This window comes from Dunckerocampus dactyliophorus, chromosome 2, assembly GCF_027744805.1.
Source record: "Dunckerocampus dactyliophorus isolate RoL2022-P2 chromosome 2, RoL_Ddac_1.1, whole genome shotgun sequence".
In the NCBI taxonomy this organism is placed as follows: Eukaryota; Metazoa; Chordata; class Actinopteri; order Syngnathiformes; family Syngnathidae; genus Dunckerocampus; species Dunckerocampus dactyliophorus.
The window spans coordinates 29,936,327-29,960,678 of NC_072820.1; the positions used below are offsets into that span (position 1 = coordinate 29,936,327).

The 24,352-nt window shown below is 40.4% G+C and overlaps 1 protein-coding gene across 10 annotated transcripts in view; it reads left to right on the top strand.

Moving 5' to 3' along the window:
• The window catches only part of ctbp2l (C-terminal binding protein 2, like), a 130,866-nt gene extending 106,942 nt beyond the window's left edge, over positions 1-23,924 (top strand). For 6 of the 10 annotated variants that reach the window (XM_054766878.1, XM_054766881.1, XM_054766879.1 and 3 more), the window contains 8 exons: positions 12,647-12,801; positions 16,066-16,210; positions 17,282-17,488; positions 18,169-18,383; positions 18,498-18,628; positions 21,049-21,176; positions 21,247-21,364; positions 23,144-23,924. In XM_054766878.1, the coding sequence (XP_054622853.1) occupies positions 12,647-12,801; positions 16,066-16,210; positions 17,282-17,488; positions 18,169-18,383; positions 18,498-18,628; positions 21,049-21,176; positions 21,247-21,364; positions 23,144-23,324 (1,280 nt within the window). In that variant the 3' untranslated portion in view covers positions 23,325-23,924. Of the gene's footprint in view, positions 1-2,113; positions 2,746-12,646; positions 12,802-16,065; positions 16,211-17,281; positions 17,489-18,168; positions 18,384-18,497; positions 18,629-21,048; positions 21,177-21,246; positions 21,365-22,340; positions 22,418-23,143 lie in introns of those variants that run through there. The other 4 variants (XM_054766885.1, XM_054766876.1, XM_054766877.1 and 1 more) reach the window with 3 other exon arrangements.
• The last annotated feature ends 428 nt before the right edge of the window (positions 23,925-24,352 follow it).

Here is a 24,352-nt window from a genome sequence, read left to right on the forward strand (position 1 = left end):
GACAAATTATTTACTTTAAATAGTGCAATTCACACCTGCACTTTGCACCCTAAGGTGAGGGACATTATGCAAATTCCTCAGCAAATGAATCTTGTATGGTATCTTCAATTAGTTGTTGAAACTTGAAAAGAAGAAGAAGTGAATCAACTGTATTTCACAGGTCCACTACAACTCCCATGACCACCATATACCCGGAAGACAATGACATCACAGACACAGAGTGAATTTCTTTTTCATCTTTATCGAGTGCTTAAAAAATATACATCCATAAAATGCTTTATTTCCCAGTATCTATTCAATTGATTGATTACCTTTTTTAAGATGTTAGATCGATATATGCCGTCCAGAATGGAAACTTGCTAAACACACATCGATGTAGTTGGATCGAAGGAATATAAATCGATGCATCGATGTAATGAATGAATCATTACATCATATATATACATATATATATATATATATATATATATATATATATATATATATATATATTGATTTGTTTTGTAGAAAATAAAGTAACAGTGACAGATATTTAAAGCTTATTTTGTTTCTGCAGTGATGCAATGACAAATAAGCCATGGGCCGCGGATGGCCCCCAAGCCAAGCCACACTTTGGCCGCCCCTACTTTTGTGGATCTTCATTGGGGTCGGGCTTGTGGCGTGGGCTTCATGAACAAACTACAACTCAGCTTGCGTCTGTGTAGGCTCTAAGTCGTACAGGAGTGGTCCAACGAGGGAAAGGCTTCTTGAGACGTCATCTGTACTTCTGTGAAGAAGGTGTCGGACGTTTCGCTCCTCATCCGAAGAGCTTCGTCAGTGAACTAACAAGTGGTGGTAGCCTAGGCCTTAAATACAGTAAGAGTGGGCGGAATTGGTGTGCCAAAACCCTCCTTCTATTCGGATGAGGAGCGAAACGTCCGACACCTTCTTCACAGAAGTACAGATGACGTCTCAAGAAGCCTTTCCCTCGTTACAACTCAGCTTGTTGGCTCAATGTGGTGGGCGAGCGATGGTGAGACGAGAGAGAGAAACTGGTCAACACAATGCAGCCCTAGCGAGTCGCAGTTCCAAGATTTTTTTGGGAGGTGCACATATATGGAGTTATATTTGTGCCTTAATTTTGAGGGTGCAAAGGCAGATTGTGAGCCATATTAACGCTGCTCACTGTCACTCACTCTCTCCCTTGCTCAACCGCTACATGCTTGCGCGGCTAGGTGATCCCGTGTATGTGTGCTGATACCTCTGGGTTTTGGGGACTGGGCTCCTGGCTGGAGCTTGCAGGTTGCGTGCCTGGAGGGCGGCGAGGCATACGGCCCTGTTCAGTGGTCAAAATGCGTACCTGTTGGTTGCTGTCGGGGAGGGGAGGGCACTGACGTAATAATGCATTTTTTTTTCCGAATATTGTCAAGATCGACTGGCAAAGTCTCAAAGACGGGTTGGTGACCCCTGCTATATATCATGTATTACAACAAACCAGCAGCTATTTGTTTAAAGCAAGTGCAGCTGTCTGCGACTGCATCATTACAGTATAAGTGGAAAAACATTCTTTAAAGCATATTTTAAAATTGTGATTAATTGTGAGCCAACTGTGATTAACTGTGCAATTAATCACAAATAGCATTTTTAACTGTTTAACGGCCTTAATATTTTTGTTTTTTTTAATCTCTCTCTCTTTTTTTTTTTTTAAACCATGTGGTCGATCCATGGCTTACAGATGGCCATATTAGCAGATTAATCGCTAAGAATGGGGACGATTGTGTGGAATTGATTGTTGATTAATCACGTCTGGAAGCAATTAGTGCAAAATGGAGTGTCGTACAGAGCCGTGTGTTGCGCCGGTCTGAAACCGACAGGAAAGAGAATTAGGTAATAATCCACACTGAGATCCAGCCAAAAAATGAGATATAAAAGTAGAATTAATTGATGATTAATTTTTCCTCATGTTCTATTAGGGAAATTTTGTGAAATTAAAAACCAACGTCTGTTTTATCACCATTACCCTGTTGTGTACACGACTGCTGATGGGGGCGTGCATTGGGTGACAGTGGAAAAGAAGGAAAGGAGGAAACCAAATAATCAGGAGGGACAGGGAGGCGGCAACACACATGCATGGGTGTGTGTGTGTGAGGGGAGGGGGGCAGGCGCTCTTAAGACACAGTCGAGTCCAGATCAGAAATAAAACATAAAAAAAGGCGAGAAGAAAAATGAAGAGGAAGGAAAAAGGGAGGAGGGATCGTTGCTGGAGTGCTTGCAGAGCCGATGACGGTGACAGAGTGAAAGTGTGTGAGTCCAGTGTGTGAGATCTGCTCTGCATGCTGGAGCTGACACATTTCATCATCATCATTATTATTTATTTGTGGTATTATTAGCTGAGAGTGATGTTGCGCCACTGACAGGAGAGAGCGGAAGCAGCCTTTTTGTCTTGGGAGATTAAAAAAAAAAGAAAGGAGAGGGGGGAAAAAGGAGAGGACAAAAGCATCCCCCCCTTTCCTCCCATTCTGCGTGCACGAGGACGCGGTGGGTTGCTTTTCTCCCAGGCATGGAGCAAAGATGATGCAGCCGGGAGCTCAGTGAGCACTTCCCGTCAACGACAGGACCACTCCTGCGGAGAGGGGTGGGGGGGGACCTTTGGATTATCCTGGAGGTTTTTTTTTTTTTTTCCTGCATTTTTTTGTCCTCTTCTTTTCTTCGCCATGCGACGTTTATAAGACCAAGAAGGAAGAATGTGGAGGCAACATTTTCCAGGCAAGCAGCATGTTTCCTGTTTTCTTTTCTGGATGTCTAATAAAGTGTGGCATGTGGGAGGGGGAGATGGAGGAAGAGGGGGGGGCTGCCCGGAGGGAGGAGAGAGTGTGTGGTCAGCAATGTAGTGTTGTTGTCATTTTGGCATCCCACGCCCGCTACACTTCATGTTTCCACTTCGTGGGTTGCAACTTGATGGTACGCCAAAAGAGTGAAAAAAGCGGGAACATGGAGGTTGGAATGAGAGGGATGTGCCGTGGGTGCTTTTGTTTGTGAGGAGTGCACTCGTTTTCTTGGAAGGGGCTTGCCTCGGTGTGGCGGGCAGCCGGGTGGGGCACTCGTGGCAGTGTGGGACAAGTGGCCTTTGTGTGCTACTTTTTGGGCCAAGAGAAGGGGAGGGACGGACTGCCAACAAAGGCTTGCTCACTCACACACCCCCAATCCCTCTGACCTCGCGCTGCCACCCGGCCGGTGTAGTTGTTGTGTGCAAGCTTGAGGAAAGTCGTAAAATGAGTCATTCGGCCTCGCTAAACTCGAGGTACAAACGCTGGCAGGGCGCCATTAGTTAAAAAAAAAAAAAAAGAGAAGGAAACACCGCTATGTGTGACCCAAGTGCAATTTGTGTATGTTGCCAAGCCTCTGCTACTCGTGCTGTGGGCCTACAGCCAACTATGTGTGTGTCCGTGTGCCTTGTTCAGGCTACTAATACAAATATCATATTTGTATCATATTTTTCAACACTTCTGCAGCGAGAGGTCCCACAATAGTGTATTGGAAGTGTTTTGTCCATCTAGCCGTGATGCTGAAATTTAGACAGGTTGATAAAAGTACAGTGGAACCTTAGTTAGCATGTTTTTCAGGTAACATCAAAAATTTAGGACAGAAATTTTGCCTTGCGTACATTTTTCAGTTAGCAAACAATACGGCACGCATATTGTCGATTATTCGATATTTGATTGATATTTGTCAAATTGATGGTTATCAATCCAACTGTGTTCTTATGTGTATTTCTATCATAAATGTCCTTAGCATCCTTAGCTTGCTAACAAAATGGTAATCGGAACCTGATGTCAGCTGCTTCGCCTGTTCGTTTTTATAGTTTTATAATTAGAGCTTTACATGCATAAAACAATCTAGATGCGTATAAATGATGACTGAAAGGGATAAATGAACATTTAAGGGTACTTTTAACTTTATTGAAACATGACTGTTCCCAAAGACACAATGTGGCAGCGAGATCAACACCTTCCTCTTTAACACCACCTTCCTGTTTTGTTATGAGTTATTTCTCTAATTCAGTCGTGGCTCCATTTTGGGTTATTAATGAGAAAAACAACTCATGGCAACGCATCGCTGTTGAATTCAAGAAAAAACTCATGTCAAAACAGGAAGGTGGTGTTGTAGAGGAAGGTGTTGATCTTGGTGCCACATCGTGTCTTTGGGAAAAAATCAAGAACCACATCTTCAATGAAGGTAAAATTAGCCTTTATATGTTCATTTATCCCTTTCATTCATCATTTATATGTATTCATATCAATTAAATGTTTTCTGCATCTTAAACTAGACTTATAAAACTATAAAAACATGTTTTGTGTCAACATTTTTGGCTTTCTTTAATGGACTAATTTGATTTTATGTTATTTCTTATAGGAAAATTTATTTGGTTAGAGTCGAACCTTCTGCAACAAATGAATGATGCTCACCAAGGTTCCACTGTACTTTTAATAAGTCCTACGCACAGTTTTGGGTGTAAGTAGCTTTAATGCAAATTAGCTGTTTTTGTCCATGCCTGACATAGTGTGTGTCTCCAGGAAGTGCTATTGTGCACTTTATCCACTTTTTACATATAAACTGTAACTCAGCACTCGTCTTAATAGATGCCATAGATCAGTGGTTCTCAAGTGGTTTGGCTGCGGGACCCATCATCACCCCTCAGTGACAAGCAGTGACCAAAATTGTGGACATTTTTCAACTCAAACCGCTCAGATATATTTGAAAGGACTGTTTGCAACACAACCTGAGCTGCAGTGGTGAGACTCTGTCTCTCTCTTTATGACGCGTTCTTCTTCAGCAGATACCTGCAACTGTGTGTCAAACGGTGTCTCCACTCGATGTCCTTCCTCCCTCACTCAAGCTTGACATAGTAGGCCATAAACATGGGACGCACCTTGTGGCGGAGTAGCACAGACAAGAACGCCAGGTGCATTCACGGACATCGGGTCATGACATTATTTTTATGTTTTTGCCCAGGAAAAGACCTGGTTCTGCGACCCACTTTTGGGTCAAGATCCACCAGTTTAGAATCAATGCCATAGATCACATAAAACAATGTAACATTAGGAGTGGGACATTAGCGACACTAGCTTACAGTAGCTGTGTGATCTGCAGTGCTAACATTACAGTCAGATTTGAACAGCAAAATCACGGTAGGTTAGTAACCTATTCACTGAAGAAACATTTTTTTATCAAACTTACAGCTTCCACATTTGTAGCTGACTGATAGATAGTTGGCAGGGCTTTATTTTAAGATGTGTAGCAAAGCCTGTTTTTTTGTTTTGTTTTCCAACGTATTCACAAGGGGCGGTATCATGCCCAGGAGGAAGAAGGGTTGAAATGAGTCCAAATATGAAAGTACAGACTTGTACATGAAACATGTTCTTTCCTATATGCCGTTACAAAGACAAGGATGTTCCTGGGATGCGCTGCTTCCCCTTGTTGGACTTTTCAGCCTGTCTACGCTAACTAAAGTGACGGTTATGTGTTGGCTTTTTTTGGAGTGGCAAGCTAAATGCTCGCTTTAGCGGTCAGCTGCAGTAGGAGCCACCTGCAATCAGCAGCTTGTTGTTGCTAGGCAACCCTCAGCAGCAGATGAAGATAATGTGATGGAGAGCTTGTCTAGTCTGTTCATCTTTCTGGCTGGCTGCAGCATTTTTCCCCCCTCTCTACACTCCCCTTCCTCACAAGCAGCAGTGGTAGCCACATAATAATGGAAACTCTGGCCTCATCTCTGCTCCGTAGCGCTGCCAGACTCTGACTAAGTGTTACTGGCTGTGCCGCCTGCCACCGCCTCCTTCTGTCTGTGCTTCCACAGAAGCAGTGAAATTGAATCCCAGGTATACAAAAGTATCATCATTCCCGCTCGTTTCATTTCCAAAATAACTTTCATTGTGACCCACTTTCTTGAGAGAGAGATGATAGTATCGTCCTTTTTTTAGGAGCAAAAAAGTATTTCACACAAAAACACCTGAAAAGATTCTAGAAACATGAATCTACCTTTTCTTTGCGCACTAGTCCACATCTGAAGGAGGACGCGTTTATGAACAGATGCTTAGGAAACCCAAAACGTTGAAAAACGATGCTTAGAGAGCATGAGACATTGAAATGTTGAAGAAAGTTGTATTCCCTGATGAGAAAAAAATGCAACCTTGAAGATACAGATGGCTTCCAACGTTACTGGCATGACAAGGAGATCCCACCTGAGATGCTTTCTACCCGGCACAGTAGAGGGGGGTCCATCATGATCTCGGCTGCTTTTTCCTTAAATGGAACAACAGAGCTTCAGGTTGTGCAGGGGCGTCAAACGGCAGATGGCTATGTGCAGATGTTGCAGGGGCATCCCTCATGACTGAGGGCCCTCGTCTGTGTGGTAACAGCTGGGTTTTTCAACAGGACAACGCTGCAGTTCACAATGCTCGCTTAACCAAGGACTTCTTCAGGGAGAATAACATCACTCTTTTGGACCATCCTGCATGTTCCCCTCATTTAAATCCCATAGAGAACATTTGGGGATGGATGGCAAGGGAAGTTTATAAAAATGGCCATCAGTTCCAGACAGTTGATGGCCTTGGTGAAGCCATCTTCACCACTTGGAGCAATGTTCCCACTAGCCTCCTGGAAACACTCGCATCAAGCATGCCCAAACCCATTTTTCAGCTGATTACCAAGAATGGTGCAGCTACTCATTAGTCTTTTTTTTTTACATTTTATTACTTTTTGGGGGGGTTTCAGTGTTTTTTTAGCTATAGTCTTAAACTTTTGATCAGCTGTTGAACAGCCTATTTTAGTTTAATGCTTGTTTGCAATAAATTGGTTACTCTAGTATTTTTTGTCTCACTCCCATTTCTTCTTTTTACATTGTGAAGCTCTACTTAGAGCCTCCTCTCCTGATTGTGTGGCCAACATGCTAACCACTGGGCCACTGTGCACAATCAAGAACAATTAATCAAATCCCCAAATAGTAGATAATCGATTAATTGGATAATTGATTAATCTTCGATTCATCGATTAATTGTTGCAGCTCCATGATACACATCCATTTAATGAGTTTGGAAAAGGGATTGAATTTTAAAATGTTGGTTTTATTGCCACTGTATTGTGCAATATAGTTGGCCACACAGTAACAGTCTGGAGATCTGGAAGACCTGGGTTTGAATCTCCGCTGGGCATTTCTGTGTGGAGTTTGCATGTTCTCCCCGTGTGTGTGTGGGTTTTCTCCGGGTACTCCGGTTTCCTCCCACATTCCAAAAACATGCATGTACCCTGCCATTGGCTGGGTCCAGTCCAGGGTGTACTCCGCCCGTCGCCCGAAGTCAGCTGGGATAGGCACCAGCATACCCCCGCGACCCTAATGAGGAGAAGCGGCATAGAAAATGGATGGATGGATGGATTGTGCAGTATACTTGTACTATATATACAAGTACTACTTGTGCAATATAAAAAGAGAGTTATGTTTTCCTCCTCTCCACTCCTTATTAAAGTTAAAAAAGTAACTTGTTGTGTATGAATTATGTGAATTTAGGAAATAACAGCCTCACTCCAATTAACAACCCCTCTTCTTTGCACTTTAGGTAAATAAATAAGGTTGTCATTTAGGACAGTGATAATGTTAAATGGTTTCCTACAGCTCTCCTGTGTACATCCTTTCTGATTAACAGGACTTTTGTACAGTTTTGCAACATTCCGCTGCAGACTTATTTTACTTTATGACTATGGCAGCTTTCTTATTCCGTAATAAAGTGAGTTGCCAGCGGCCGCAGAATCCTTCAGTCATCATGAAGCCTTCTAATATGCAACAATGCTGCTGGCTGAAATGATGATAGAACACTGTGATTTTACATTACTGTCATTATTCATACATGTTGTGTGGTTTATTGTGGGGTTTTAGTCCCTTGGCACTCAGCGAAGCGACAGCTGCTGTGAAAATGCATGCCTCCTCAGTCTCTCACACACACACACACACACACACACACACACACACACACACACACACACACACACACACACACACACGCAGCACAGTTGTGAGCAGAGCTAACACAAGAAAGGAATCGACGGCTATAAGCAACATGAGGTGATGTGGTTGCGTTGTTGTTTTGCGAATCTCACCTGCTTTCACAGCCTGCGGTGAACATGCTGAACACAACACACACACACACAGACACACACTGTTTTTCTGAAGGAGCTGTTCTCTTCCAGCGCTGTTAAAACTGACACTGCGAGAGCGTTTGTCACATCACGGTACAAGTAACAAATGTGTTTTTGATATTTATTACCTTCTTTTATCCTCCTTTTATTCCTTGGACCTCTGTGAGCACCGTCATACGTGCATACTTGTAGTATCACACTTGTCCAAAACCTGACAACTTGAGGTAATCCAACTTCCATTTTGTGGTATTTTGTATCTGAGTGGGTTCAAAAGGTCAGCAAGGCGTATTTCATAAAGTAGCTTTCTTTTTGGTCCACCTCAGACAAAACAAGCCGTGGAACTATCTCATCCAATTCAATCTGAATCTTGCAGGAAACATCTAGTTTATCATTTCATTTTCCATTTCTTTTATTGTTTACCATTTATTTAGTTAATTATGTATACTTTTATTTCCTTTCTGTTATGCAGCAGCCTGTTGTGGTACTGCTTCGTTCTGGAAATGTACTTGAAAGTGATGCCACATTTGCTGCATGTGTTTACTTTTGTCTGTAAAATCTAAATAAATAAATCTCAATCGAAAAAAACAACCACCTTCGAGTCCCAAAGGCATACTCGGCATAACACTTCCTGTATTTGGTAAGTTCAGCCATTAAAATAAAAGCATGCCAGTACCACATGCACAGTTGAGCCACACAGTCAGTCCACGCTGAATGTGAGAGCAGCCTTTTCTCATTCAAAAAAGAAAACAAATCTCACCCAGATTCAACGCTTGTTCTTCTGTTCCCACAAACTCCAACAGCCAGTCCACCTTAAAAGACCTTTTTTTTAACTTTAGCTTGGTGAGTGAATGTGGCACTGCGTGTTCGTTTCAGCATAATGTATGGTTAGCTAGCAGCATTTGTCTTCCTTAACTTCGCTGCACCAGTCAGGCTAACCTATAAAACAGTGGCACATACTATGTAACGCACTGTTAATCAATTGATTGGCTGCGTAAGTAAATACGTACCAACAAGATGTCATCATTGGCTGGACAGTGTTCATTATTGTGTTGTGATCGCTTGTTGTCGCCTGTCACTCACAGAGTTGCATTGCAAAAATGTATAGAATCAATTGTTATGTGTTTATTTTAGTTGTAGTTCAGGTTGGATTTTATTTTGTTGCTCTGCAAGGATTTGCTGTACACTGACAACACTAGATCAGTGTGCAATTAATTAAAAATGTGCAAATGCGCAGTTTAGGGGAAACATTGCATGGAATATAGATAACCTCAAAATTTTTTAATCATTAGCTAAACGGTCAGTGACTTTTCGCTGTCGCTCAGTCCCAAAAACATTTTGCTTAATGGCGGCCATGTTTTTCAACCAATCTTGCTCAAATTTGACACACACATGCTTGTCAGTCCTCTAAAGGTGTGTACCAAATTCCATGGCGATTTGGTTACTGGCTACAATTCAAACCATCAGACAGTGTAATCAGTAAGTGGGAGACAATTTTTTTATCCACTGCTGTTATTTGGACTATAATCATAGTTTGGGTTTCATTGGAGTCCTTTTGAGAGTCTATGGGCCAAAAATGAAAGTCTTCATTTGGTTTTGGTGATTCATGACATTTTTTGGTCGTAATTTACTTGTTTTGTTTCCTGTTTGTTGGATGATTGGTTGGTTATTTTTGACTAATTAATTCATTTTAACAAAACTTTATAGAGAGGTGGCACATGGGTGAGGGAAGAAGTCATTAAATTGTATTTATTCAGATGAATGTAACCAGACTTTGCACTGTTAGTCTGCTTGCATCAGGACCAAGTGGGGACAGTGACACATCACATCCAGCAGTTGGCGCCCACTGGAGTGGAACAGTGCAGCATTACACTTTTAATGATGCTGTTTTAATGTTTTGAATGCAGGTTTTGCCAATAAACAACATAAAAGACTCCCTAGCATGCATATTGGACAGGTGTCCCAGGTGTAAAGGAACCATCTACAAGCATGCATCCATCCTTTTTTTCCTCATTCATTTTCTGTTCCCTGCTTTGGTGTGATGCTCGTGTCTTTACAAGCTGCCGCCATTAATATTCAACATGTTGTCAGTCACAGATGAAGCCCGATCACCGCGCCCTCGCCATAGCCGCCGTGGTGTCAGTCATTTTTGCGTACATGTGAGTGATAAGTGACACAAGAAAGGCACCTGTCGGTCGTGCAAAGGCCATGAAGGGCTCCAGAAAGAAAGTGCGTTTAAACTGCAGCCACAGCCGGTTAAGTGATCACCATGACAACAGGAGGATGGGAGACGACACCTCCGCTTCCTACCATCCTCCACCTCCTCCGCCATCCTGTGAGACTGGACTTACTCTTGTCCTTGCTGTCCTTTAATGTCTCACAGGAGCTTTGTTTTTATGTATTTTACCTCCCCGTCCATCCCACTTGTTTGGGTTTTTTTTTTAGCCTCTTTGTGCAACAGCCATGCAACTTTCCTCTGCTCAAATCTTCTTAGCTCAACTGTATCACCTGTAATTTGCAGCAACCGCTCCTCCAGGTAGTTTTACACATCTGCAACCATGTAAAGACATTTTTTCTTGTACAGGAAATGATCACTACAGTCATTAGCATATGTATCAGCAATTTATTGATGGCAGTTTTAATTGTAAGGTTATGAAGGAGTTGAGGGCACACTGAAAATGAAAAATAATACAATTTCAAGAAAATAGTCAAGAATAAAATTACTTTCAAAGGTGATATTTCATTTTATATTGTTAAAGATTTACGTTTAATTTTGTAAAGATTTTTTGTTAATTAAAAATAAAGTAGTAATTTATTGCTTTATAACATGTATAACATGTCATGTTTTTTTAAAGAATTAAGTTGTATTTTTGTCAACTTTTAATAGATTGAGAATAAAGTTGGTATATATTATTTTTAAGTCATATTTTATGTCCTATTTTTAAGGAATTTAGTATTTCATTTAAAAAATGAATAAAATAAAGTGGTTATATAATATTTTGAAAATTAATTAAAATTCATTTTTATTTATTTAAGTAGTACATAGTTGTTATTTTATTTTAAAAAGTTAATTTCATTTCATATTTTAAGTCATATTTTTAAGTCATATTTCATTTTATTTTCAAGTAATTAATTCGTTATTAAGTTTATAACATTTTAAGAATATAGTGTAAAATAAATATAAAATAAAATAAAGTGATATATACTATTTATACAACCACTTGTTATTATGTCACCTTTTTATATAATGAAGTGAGTATTTTTTTCTGGCCATGTCATCATTTTGAAAACATTTTTATAATTATAAAATTATTTTCTCATAATATTACAAATTCATTTACGTAAAATTCTGCTTATTATGATTATTATGATTATTATTATTATTATTATTATTATTATCACTGCGGCCGCACGGTGGTCTAGTGGTTAGCATGTTGGCCAACACAGTAACAGCCTGGAGATCGGGAAGACCTGGGTTCGATTCTCCATGTGTGGAGTTTGCATGTTCTCCCCGTGTGTGTGTGGGTTTTCTCCGGGTACTCCGGCTTCCTCCCACATTCCAAAAACATGCATGTTAGGTTAATTGAAGACTCTAAATTGTCCATAGGTATGAATGTGAGTGTGAATGGTTGTTTGTCTATATGTGCCCTGCCATTGGCTGGCGACCAGTCCAGGGTGTACCCCGCCTGTCGCCTGAAGTCAGCTAATGAGGAGAAGCGGTATAGAAAATGGATGGATGGATTATTATCATTGCTTTATTGGACTTCATTGGATAACATTACAAATATATTCCTGTCATGTTCACTGTAATGTTTATAACTTTCTCCTCATAAAGGTTTTCTTTAGTCTTGTAATGTTAGAATATTTTTCTCATATTAATAGAACATCATTCTCAGGTATTTTTACTTTTTTTCCATACGAAAACGTCAAAACACTGCTATACATATGCCTGGCCAATAGATGGCAATGAAACATTCTCCTGGAAGAAATGCAATAATTGTGCATGCTTGAACTGAACATACATGTACATTTTAGACTAAAAATGTTAACAAAAACCTCCAGTTTTCTTCAGTTAGTGTTTTTTTGCCTCCAGAAATACCCTTGTCATATAAACAGCTAAAAAAGGACTCTGTTTTGATCTGTTTTGGGTTAAAAGTGGTGCACGTGCCAGCTGGTGTTTGACGTTATCAGGCTGTAAGAGCACACAGATGCATGCCATTGATGCAGAGTGAAGGTCAGGACCCTTGCAAGGTGCTGGTGCTTACAGGCAGCAAGAATATTAACACCCTCCACCTCCCTTACCCTTGCTAACATTGTACGAAGTGCTTCTTGTCTTCTTCTCGCAAGGCTTTTCTTGTACTTTTCTTAAAAGTAAAGATAAAATCCCATCTCCTCTCATTCCCATAGAAGAAATCTCGTGCACCGTCTCATCTCGAGTGTCTCGGATATACATCTTACCTTCTTTTTCTCAAACTGTCTCCAGGCATCCGGCCCCAAATAATGAACGGGCCAATGCATCCACGCCCCCTGGTGGCACTGCTGGACGGGCGCGACTGCACTGTGGAGATGCCCATCCTGAAGGACCTGGCCACTGTTGCCTTCTGTGACGCACAGTCCACGCAGGAGATCCATGAGAAAGTAGGAGCATGCCTCATAAATATGCAGTTATTAGTGTGTTTGTTTACTTTTAGAAAGAAATAGTGTTTTACTCTTTGTCTAGCTACAAATGCTATTTGCTAATTATAAGACATAAGAATAATAAAAAAAGAGATTATATCCCACGTCATTCATTAGCCTTTTTAACCACAATGTATTTATAGTACCCTTCTAAGGTTATGAAAAAAATATGAAATGAAAATTAAATAATCAAGAATAATGTTGTTATATATTATGAGTAAGAACTTATGCGAAAACTTTTTTTTGATGAATCAAGTCCCAGAAAATGTTAATATTATGAGAAAAAAAGGCAATTTAGTCAAATTCAGTATCATACAGATATACGTTTATGCGTGTACTAAGATTTAAATATGTAATTTTTAAAAAATGTGTATGGGAAACAAACAAAGCAAAAAATACGGTTGCAATTTTACAAAGTTCAGGTTAGGTAAAAGTTATAGTAATATGATCCATCCATCCATCTTCTATGCCGCTTATCCTCATTAGGGTTGTGGGTATGCTGGAGCCTATCCCAGCTGACTTTGGGTGAGAGGTGGGGTGCCCTGGACTGGTCAAAATATTATGACAAAGAAATTATATTATGAGAAATGAAAAAAATGAAAAATGTATAAGAAGAAAGTTAAAACACAGCAGCAAGTCCACCTCTGAATGGATGAAGAAAAACAAAATGAAGACTTTGGAGTGGCCTAGTCAAAGTCCTGACCTGAATCCTATTGAGATGCTGTGACATGACCTTAAAAAGGTGGTTCATGCTGGAAAACCCTCTAATGTGGCTGAATTACAACAATTCTGCAAAGATGAGTGGGCCAAAATTCCTCCTCAGCGCTGTAAGAGACTCATTGCAAGTTATCACAAACACTTGATTGCAGTTGTTGCTGCTAAGGGTGGCCCAACCAGTTATTCGGTTTAGGGGGCAATCACTTTTTCACACAGGACCATGTAGGTATGGGTTTTTTTCTCTCTTATTAATAATAAAAAGTTTCATTTAAAAACTGCATTTTGTGTTCAGTTTTGTTGTCATTGACTAATATTTACATTTGTTTGATGATCTGAAACATTGAAGTGTGACAAACGTTAAAAAAAAAGAAATCAGGAAGGGAGCAAACACTTTTTCACACCTCTGTATATGGATTGGTTTAAAAAAAAAAAAAAAAAAAAAGGAAAAGTGGCCCATCCTCCTCTGATTTGTCAGCATGCAGCCCACTGGAAAGAAAAAAAAAGCATTTCAAGAAAACATTTAAAAATAAAGTTGTTAAAGTAGGAGTGTGAATAAATAAAAATAATAAAATAAGGTTGTATTTTTGAATTAAAAAAATAAAGAAATATAATTATTGTATGACAGAATATTATGAGAATAAATATTTTATTATTATATAAAACATATTATTATAAATATTATGAGAAGTGAATTTATCGCCATGCCTGTTTAAACTCCTCTTGGTATGTATTTATTCTTAAGCAACATTATATGTTCTATTTCCTTGTAATGCAAATGTGTTCTCATAAAATTAAATGTTAATATTATAATATAATATAATATTACAACCTTATTCCTGCATTCTGATGTCTTTCTGGTGAATGTATTTTCGTACTCATTCATTCTTCTGTTTCTGTTCTCATAAAATCATATTTTTGTCAACAATTTATTCCAACATTAAGGCCATTTTTCCTCATATTACAACCTATTCTCTGTAGTTTTTGGAGTCATGGAGAAGGGCTGGGATTGAAAACCATCCGCTTCTTCCTGCTCCTTTTCGGACATGTGAATTGTTCCAAGCGTAAACATGTGACATACTTCACTGTTCAAAATAAACTAAACCATGAGCAACTTTATTGTAGTCGTATTTATATCTTTTCTGTGCTGCGTGGCCCTAATAGTACTTCCTCTAAACAGCATACATATATAAGCAGTACTCAGGTATTGGCTTCATTGCCAGGCAAAGGACGTGGTTATGAGTTCATGGCACTCAAGGCCCAGGTGATGATGCAAACATGAGTGGCATTGTTCTAATAGAACGTCCTGAGCGGCAGGGGATGCGCTGTAATTACTTTGGCTTGTAGAGCGGGTCTTTATTGCTTCTCATGCTGCTCCGCTGTGGTTGCAAGGCAATATAGAAGGTGGCTATCGCTAAGGTGCTATCTTTCGCTCCATCTTGCAGCCTCCGCTCTCCCCCCCCCCCCCCCCCCCCCCCCCCGCGCTTTTGTTTATGAAAGTGGGACATATTAAAAAAACACGGAGGAGATCAATTCAATCAAAGACTTGAGGAGATATGTTGTTTAGTTTTTTTGCCGCGTGTTTGTTTTAACGCCACCACCGTATCAGCCAAAACATGATTAGAATGTTCACCTCGCTAGCGTATTCGGCACTTCACAGTAATAAGGGGAGATAGCCAGAGGGTGTGCTGGAGATTGGAAATGTCCAATCTTTTCTTCCAGCGGCACGGATGCGGCCATGCAGGGGTAATTCATAGTTCACTTGGAGTTTCTACTAGAAATGCACTGGAAGAGTGGCTTACACTACTGCAACTCTGTGTACACACAGTATTTTCAGATATTCTCTGCATGTTTTCCAATTGCAAGCTTATTACATATCTCCTGACGTGTGTTTGTGAACGGAGGGAGGGCGTGGCCTCTAAGGAGATCAACACACTATATCACGGTGTGCACGATTATCGGGCGGCTTCTTTTCCTCACCTTAAAATGGGACAAAAAAGACATTTAACTGTGTTCTTTTATAGGAATGCAGCATTCTTGAGTTACCTAACATCACTTGTTTCCTGATAGTTGTGCACATTAATAGTCGCCCTGTGTAATTGTGAGTCGCCCAGTAAGTGTGCGCACTAAGAATCGCCTGGTAGTTGTGCACTCTAGTAGGCACACAGTAGTAGTAGTGCACACAAACTTTGCCACATTTTGCTTTGATAGTGAAAGTAACAAAAGTAGTTGGGGTAGTTTGGAGTCTGTAGTAGTTTCTCTTATTACCTTTACCAGCCATTGTTCAGCAACCCAAGTAGCATACATGCATGACATGCATGTTGAATTGTGACTAAAAGCACACTGTGTCAATGGCGTTAGCGACCATGTGACATTGTGAAGTCTTACAATGTTTTTTAAATGTCCGCCGTCACGCCACACATGTGACTTTCATGGCTTTCTGGGGAAGGAATCTTGTGATGGTCACGGGGGAGCAGGCAGGCATTGACAAAAGCGGGGTGTGGTTGGCAGGTGCTGAACGAGGCAGTGGGGGCCATGATGTACCACACCATCACCTTGACCAGAGAGGATCTGGAGAAATTCAAAGCACTACGCATCATCATCCGCATCGGCAGCGGCTATGACAACATCGACATCAAGGCTGCCGGAGAGCTCGGTATGGACACCGCACATCATCATCACAATATTAGGGACACCTGCCGGTATGTAAACTGCATTTGATCCCTGACGCAAACGCTAAAGCGAGTGTTGATATCGAACATCAAATGAGTGGCGGCCCGCATCCGTACGCTTGAATGTTCCAGCGAGATAGGAAGTAGAACGACAAGAGTCCTTCTTGTGAAACTCTCCTATCAGCAGGCTGCTTGCTGCCTCCAAGAGGCTTTTCCAGTTTGACAATGCTGCCAGTATGAGATTGCACATCTAACTGGCACCCACTCAGGAAAGACTATCTGCTCATATGACCGCTCTTTGCAGCCTATTGACTGAAGAGGCTGTTCTCTATGTCCTGTGTGGGTTTTCTATGTGATACAGAGCAGGATGAGGACTTCAGTGGAGGGCAAGGACTCACAGAAGTGCAGGAAGTTGAATTTTCTCAAGGGGGGGAAAAAAAAAAAAACATAGATCCTGGTTTTAAGGGCCTACTGTTGAAAATCACAATTCAAATATTCTTTGTGGCAAGAATGCTCTGCTGTGTTCAAGGACCTACTGTTAAAATGCTTGTCAGAGATCCTCTATATGACAGGACCACTCTTCTGTTTTTAAGACCCGACTACAAAAACGGTAGTCAAAGATCCTCTATATGTCAGGATTGCTCTGGTGTTTTTAAGAACCAACTGCAAAAAAGCTAAACGTCCTCTATATTACAGATCCACACTGCTATTTTTAAAAACCTGTGACAAAAACTAGTCAGAGATCCTCTATATGACAGGACTGTGATCATGTTTTTAAGGACCTACCGCAAATGCACGCATCAAAGAGCCTCTATATGCCAGGGGTGTTCTGCCGTTTTTAAGGCCTTAATACAAAAACATTAGACAAAGATCCTCAGAAACAGGAGTGCTTTGCTGTTTTTGAGAATCTGCTACATAGGACTAGTCAAAGGTGTGAAGATATGAGCACTGTGCTGTTTTTGAGGACTCCATGAAAGTATAAAAGCAGGAAGTAGGACAGTTGTGTACTACATTTCGGTCAGTAACCACATTGTTGTCTCCCCCCCCACCTGCAGGCATTGCAGTGTGCAACATTCCCTCGGCGGCTGTGGAGGAGACGGCAGACTCCACCCTCTGCCACATTCTCAACCTGTACCGGCGGAACACCTGGCTCTACCAGGCTCTACGGGAAGGCACGCGGGTGCAGAGCGTGGAACAGATCCGTGAGGTGGCATCTGGCGCCGCCCGCATTCGGGGCGAGACTCTGGGCCTCATCGGGTTCGGTGAGTTACCATCAGCCATCCTGTTTGTTTTAGATGTCTTATCACCAGCTTTCACACACAATCTAACCTTTTTATGCTTTTTTTATCATGTTTTTTTCTCTCGTGTGCCTTCATATCCTGTTTTCCTGCCCTGATGATAAGGTTTTTTCCCAGCCTGTGCCCGTCTCATGGATTATCTCAAGGTTGCCTGTCCTGGCCTCTCCCAGGCCTCAGCCGTTATTTCTCCATTCTGTCCTCCTCCCTCTCTCGTGGCGGAAGGTAGTGTCGCTGCTGCCGACTGTGATTGCGTCACTTTGCGCTGTCTCAACACTGGCGAGCTGACAGATGCACTCCGTCTTCTAGCATAGTGCCACCTTATCTGTGCCCGCATGCATGTGCTCCCTCTGACACCTGCTCAGACTCACTGTGTCCACACAGTTGGACCAGCACCACTGGCTCCCCCTCGTGCTGTGAAACAATATCCACTTTCACAAACATTAAGAACAAAACCAAGGGCGAATGAGTCAGTAAAATGGAGCAAAGTCTCGCCTTCATGCTGGAACGGACAGTTGGCAGCTTCCTTTTAAGATGTGTAGCGATGCCCGCTTTTTTAAAAGTGGTGGTTTGGGTGGTTGGTTTGCGTAATAGGCGACCTTTAAGACGTTAGAAATAATACGTCATCATGTGTGTCCTGTTCCCAGGTCGTTCGGGCCAGGCTGTGGCAGTGCGGGCCAAGGTGTTTGGCTTTAACGTCATCTTCTACGACCCGTACCTCCAGGACGGCCTGGAGCGCTCACTGGGCGTCCAGCGCGTTTACACCCTGCAGGACCTCCTCTACCAGAGCGACTGCGTGTCCCTGCACTGCAACCTGAACGAACACAACCACCACCTCATCAACGACTTCACCATCAAACAGGTCCTATCTTACTATTGCCTTCATTGGCTTGGTTTTTAGTGGTAGGCGCCCTCTGGAGGAGGCAGGGAGTACTGACATAAATAAATAGTTTTGGGGTTTTTTGTCTCCTTCCAGATGCGCCAAGGAGCATTCCTGGTGAACACGGCCAGGGGGGGCCTGGTGGATGAGAAGGCCCTGGCCCAGGCCTTGAAGGAGGGCAGGATACGCGGGGCCGCCTTGGACGTCCATGAGACGGAGCCCTTCACGTTAGTTGTTTCTGCAAATGACATTCTCAAGTCATTTCTCTATCCTTTTTTATATGCACAGAAAGGAAAATGTTCTTCTTCTTATTATTATTATAAGTAGTAGTATTTTTACTATTATTTTATGGATTTGTTTTATTATATTAGATTCTTAGTTTGTCTGCTTTTGTCTAGAAAAACACAACACAAAACACGCATATAATCATTGTTGTCCAGGTGATTAAAATAAGTACAGGCAAAAAGAAGAGACAAGAGGAATACTTTGTGTCACTTTGTAAAGGTTCAGTGAAGGCAGACTCCAAGGAGACACAACAGCTAAACGATTAGTGACACTCTCCCCCACCATGCATCCAGTGACTTGCTTTCTTTCATTTTTTTGGAAAGATCATCCATATACAAAGTGAAAAGAACAGGTGACAGTATTCCACCTCGTTTGCATGGTTTGATGTGTACAGTATACCACAAGTGTAAAATCCTTATCAAATACGGAGGAACCCCTTGATCTTGTAGTTCGACAAGCAACTTGCCATGATTTACTCTGTCAAAGGCTTCTGATGCGTCCAGAAAACACATAAATATCGTAGTGTTCTGTCTTCCATACTTATTATTTCCTTCAGTGCATATATGCGAAAGTCTGTACTGTGTTTATTTTTTAAACCAAATTGATTGTCAGTGATTCTTCTGTATTCTTGAAGCCTATCCAAGAGTATTCCTTCCAATACTTTGGATAGTACACTAGCCAGAGCAATTGGCCTGTAGCTTTCTATGCTGGATATTTTTGCCAGTTTTGTCCTTGACTACCGGCACGAATAAAATGGACAACATAGAGTCAGGCAGGATGCCATGTGGTAACTTAGCTGTAACTTCGTTGCTAGTCACAGAATGAAGTTGACGTCAGAAATGTCGTTTCTTGGTTTTTCTTTACTTCGTAACACAACATACGTTCAACATGCGTCTGTAACACTTTTTCGGGTTTCTTGTTCTGACTTCCTGAACTACTTCTTCTACGCTCTGTACAACCTTGCGAATTAGCGACACCTGTCGTTCAAACATGTCATTTCACATAACTATCACATCTATTGCACAACACTACCATATTCTTAACTATAATACAACCATATTTAAATTAACTAAACACACACAAATATATATACAACATGCCATGCATTAACAATCCAGAAAAATACATAGTGAGATTCTATTGCTTGCATATTTCAGATGTTCTGCTGTTATTTGGTCAAGGCCACATGTTTTGTTACTACCAATTGCTCAATGGCTTGATACACCTCATCAGGTCTAATAATCACACCATCATTGTAAGAAACATCACCAACATTAACTTCATCACTCTTAGCACAGTTAAAAATATCCTTAGAATGTTTTCTCTACAGTCCAGCAATGTTTCCAGCCCCCATAATCCCATCAATATTAGATGGCAGGCTCATCTTACGGTTATTGATAACCTTAACTTCTTTCCAGAATTCATAGACATTATTTTGCTGAAGCTTTTTGGCCAAAGACTTTGCCCTCATGGCTTGCTCATTTCTTTTAATAAACCGTACAGCATATTCCAATCTAGCATGTAGCATGCCTTTGCTGTTCCCACTCTAGACCGTCCCTATTATACATTTTAATTCTATAAAAATAGTATGACTTTGCATTAGGCAGTCATTTCTTTAATTATACTATCTATCTATTAGTAGTAGTATTATTACTATTGTTGTATGGGTTTATTTATTGTTTTATTATGTTACACTATTTTTTCCCTTAGTTTGTGTTGTTATTATTATTATTTTATGTATTCACTTATTATTTTTATTATTCAAAATAGTATTGGTTTGCATGAGACAATTATTATTTTTTTATTATTTCATACTATTATTTTATTCATAATATTAAAGTATTTATCTATTGTAAGTAGTAGTATTATTATCAATTTATAGATTTGTTTGTTTATTATTTTACATTATTATTAGTTTGTCTTATAATTATTTTTGTGAATGTATGTATTTATTTTTATTATTTAAAAACCGTACTAGTTTGTCTTGAATTATTACTTTTTTTAATGTATTGACTTCATCTACAGCTAAAAACAAAACCTACTGCAATTAAGTTGGGAGGGGGGGTGATTTATCATATACAACTCAAATGTTAAATATATATTTTTTACTATTTTAATTTCTCTTTTGTTCATTTTTAGAATAATACTAGCTCATACTGTATAATGTGATCAAATCCTTATTTGGTATTACATATAAATACATACTGTATATAGAAATGTGTACATAAATGTGTGTATGTATAATATGTAATGTCGTACAGTATAAGCTGCTAGAATCGCTTCAAGAGTTTGAAAAAAAGTGCAATATTTTGTTGTTGAATAGCCTTTTCTCTCTTTCTTGTTTGTGTGTGTGTGGGTGTAGTTTTGCTCAAGGCCCCCTCAAAGACGCCCCCAACCTGATCTGCACACCTCACACAGCGTGGTACAGCGAGCAGGCTTCCCTGGAGATGAGGGAGGCGGCCGCCACCGAGATCCGAAGAGCCATCACTGGTAAAAATAAATCCTCGTCTTCATGAAATAGCGGTGTGTCAGTACACGGTACTCTTGTGGATTTGTGTAGGCCGTATCCCAGACAGCTTAAGAAACTGCGTCAACAAGGAGTTCTTCGTCACCACCGCACCCTGGGCTGTCATGGACCAACCTGGTGTTCACCCCGAACTCAATGGAGCTGCCTACAGGTCAGGAGACAAACGTGCATCCCTCACTCATTTTCACTCAGCCACATTTTTAAAATGTTCCATTCCATGAGCTGAAAATTATCATCAAAATATTTAAAAAAAAGAAATACAAATAAAATACATACTGTAAATGTGAATACAGTATTAACAAAAATGTATATATTTTAATGAAAATATTCCCGCCTCTTTTAATGCAGTAAAAGGTAATAAAAATTGTGGAATCTGCTTGGATTACATGGATGGAGAAATAATAAAATACAATTATAAACATGTAAACAGAGAATAATAATTAAAATAATAATTCATCCATCCATCCATGCATTTTCTATGCTGCTTATCCTCACTATGGTCACGGGGGTATGCTGGAGCCCATCCCAGCCGACTTCAGGTGAGAGGTGGGGCACACCCTAGACAGAAATAATAATTAATATAAAACAAAAAAAAAGAATGAAAATGGCATTGCCTCTATTTATACAATAAAAGTAAAATAAAAGTTATAAAATACTAAAATATAAAAATAATCAAATGAATATGAAACTTTAAATAACATTATACAACTTTTAAAAATCCAAGTAACTAAAAGAATGCATGAATGTTGCAGGGAATGTATGAATATTGATCTTTCATGTATGATGCATATACAGTATATGCGTGTCTGAAGCAAATTGATTTAGAATAATTACATGAAAAAGTCCACACTGGAAATTTTAATGTTGCACTTTTCTGTCACTTGTTTTGAGAAATAATACCACACGTACATATTAACTATCATCTTAGCACGAAAAATGACTAATTTGTCACAGCTCTCAGCTAAAGGGGCTTGAATTTGATGTGTTAAAGAAATGATAACATGATGATGATTATAATATAATATAATAATAATGTAATAGAATTAGTTGTCACTTTCTTGAGTCCTAAAGTAGACTTATTGCTGATGTCAGCATGTCGGCCTCCATGTTTTTTGTCTTCCATGCAGCCAATCGAACCAAACTCTCCCGGCTGTTACAACGGGAGCCCCCCAAGACAAAATAAATGCCTAGATCGGGTAAGCAGGTAAATGCACCTGGCTAGACCCCACCCCCCATTGACTTGTGTTGCCCACCTTCCACTCCTGTACCCTCCATTACTATTTTTAATATGTACTTTAGTAGAGCTTTTTTCCTACTTTTTGGGGTTCTGTTGTGGTGATAATTCAAACGCTTGGAGATGCTTCTTCCTCTCCTCAGTCCTACAGTATATGATCGAGTGCACCCCCGCCAACCCTTGTAAAAACCTTCCCCTTGAGAGGAACTCTATTCCCTTTATTTTGCTGTGCCTGTTGCACTTTAGTGTTATCCTGCGCAAATTTGAAAATAACATTTTAAAAACTAAAACAAATTATAACATTGATTACATTTTTAAAATATTTTTTGTAATTTTTGTAGAATAAAAAAAAAAATGTCCACACATTTTGTAAATGATGCTGCTGTTCAATAAACAAGTATGTATCTCCAAATATGTATTTAAATCTGACACGTTTTTTATTATTTCCATATTATTATTTCTATATTTTATATATTTATATATGCAAATATTACTATTATTTTACTATACTAAAAACATGATTATAACTTGTGTATTTTATTTTAGTTTTTTCAGCACGGTTAAAACAGCCCAAATGTGAAAAACATACATGCTTTTTTATACAGGAGATTGCACAGAGACAAACTGAATGAATGAATGAATCCTTCCCATTCTGCACATGTAGATAACATTCTCTCCTCTTTCCTCATCCTTTAGATACCCGCCAGGCGTAGTGGGCGTGGCGCCGGGTGGCCTCCCGGGGGCATTAGAGGGCATGGTGCCGGGCGGGGTGCCCATCGCCCACACCCTGCCCTCTGGTACCCACCCCTCACAGGCCCCATCGCCCAACCAGCCCTCCAAACACGGCGAGCCCAGAGAGCACCTCACCGAGCAATAGCAGCGACAAGAAGGGACCCTCCAACCCCCCAACCCCAACTTGGAACGGACTCGTCGAGCCACCCCGGCTGGGACCAAGAGACAGTCACCTGTCCCCAAAAACATGGTGGATTTCTACTTTTAACGTCTTTGTTTTTACTCGTCTTTGTTTTTTTTTTTTGCGGGGGCGGGGGGACTCGGCCCACCAAAATGGATATGTCCAATTGACACCCCACCCTCAGAGCTCATGACGGGAAACCATACCAACGACAACAAAACATTTTGCTCCTGGACCTTTTCCACCATCCTGAACCTTTCCTGATGCCCCCCTCCCCCTTCTGTTATTTTTTTCAGCCCTTCCCCTTTTTTCTTCTTTTATCTAATATTTTCCCCAACAACAGAAGCCAGAAAATTGCTGATTGGACATGAATGCTAACTCTTTCTCCTGGTGATAAATACATGAAATGACACTTGATTATCCAAGATTAGAATGACTCCAAGATTTATCCCAAAAGTAAAGGGTTAATTATACACTCAGGAATCCCCCCGCCCCTTTATTTTTTGCAGCTATTAATGCCTGTGATTATTTAAAAAAAGAAAAAAAAGAAAAAAAAAAGGTGCATCTCAAGTTTTTGGGTGTTGACGAGTTGAAATCCCGTTAGTTTGCGTAGTTGGATGTTCCTATAACCTTTGTCCTGTGTGATCCACTCCTCCTCCTCCTATTACTTTGTTCTGTCCAAACAAGGCCAAGCAGTCTTATCTGGGAAGGGAGCAGGTTGGGGTGTGCAACCTGTACTCGAAGCAATAGCAGACAAACTCCTCCATAGTGTGCCCCCCCTCCCCCCGCCATCACAGCAGAGCAGAGGCAGCCACCCAGCAGCAGTATGATGATGATGATGATGATTTTGTTTTTAGCGTGAGTATTTGTATTTGTTTCTCGTATAAGGTGAACATTTAGCATTCAGTGCAGTTCCAATAAAAAAATGTAAAAAAAAAACAACAAAAAAAACATTGATGAACCCGATTCTTGTCTTGCTTTACACTCCAGCA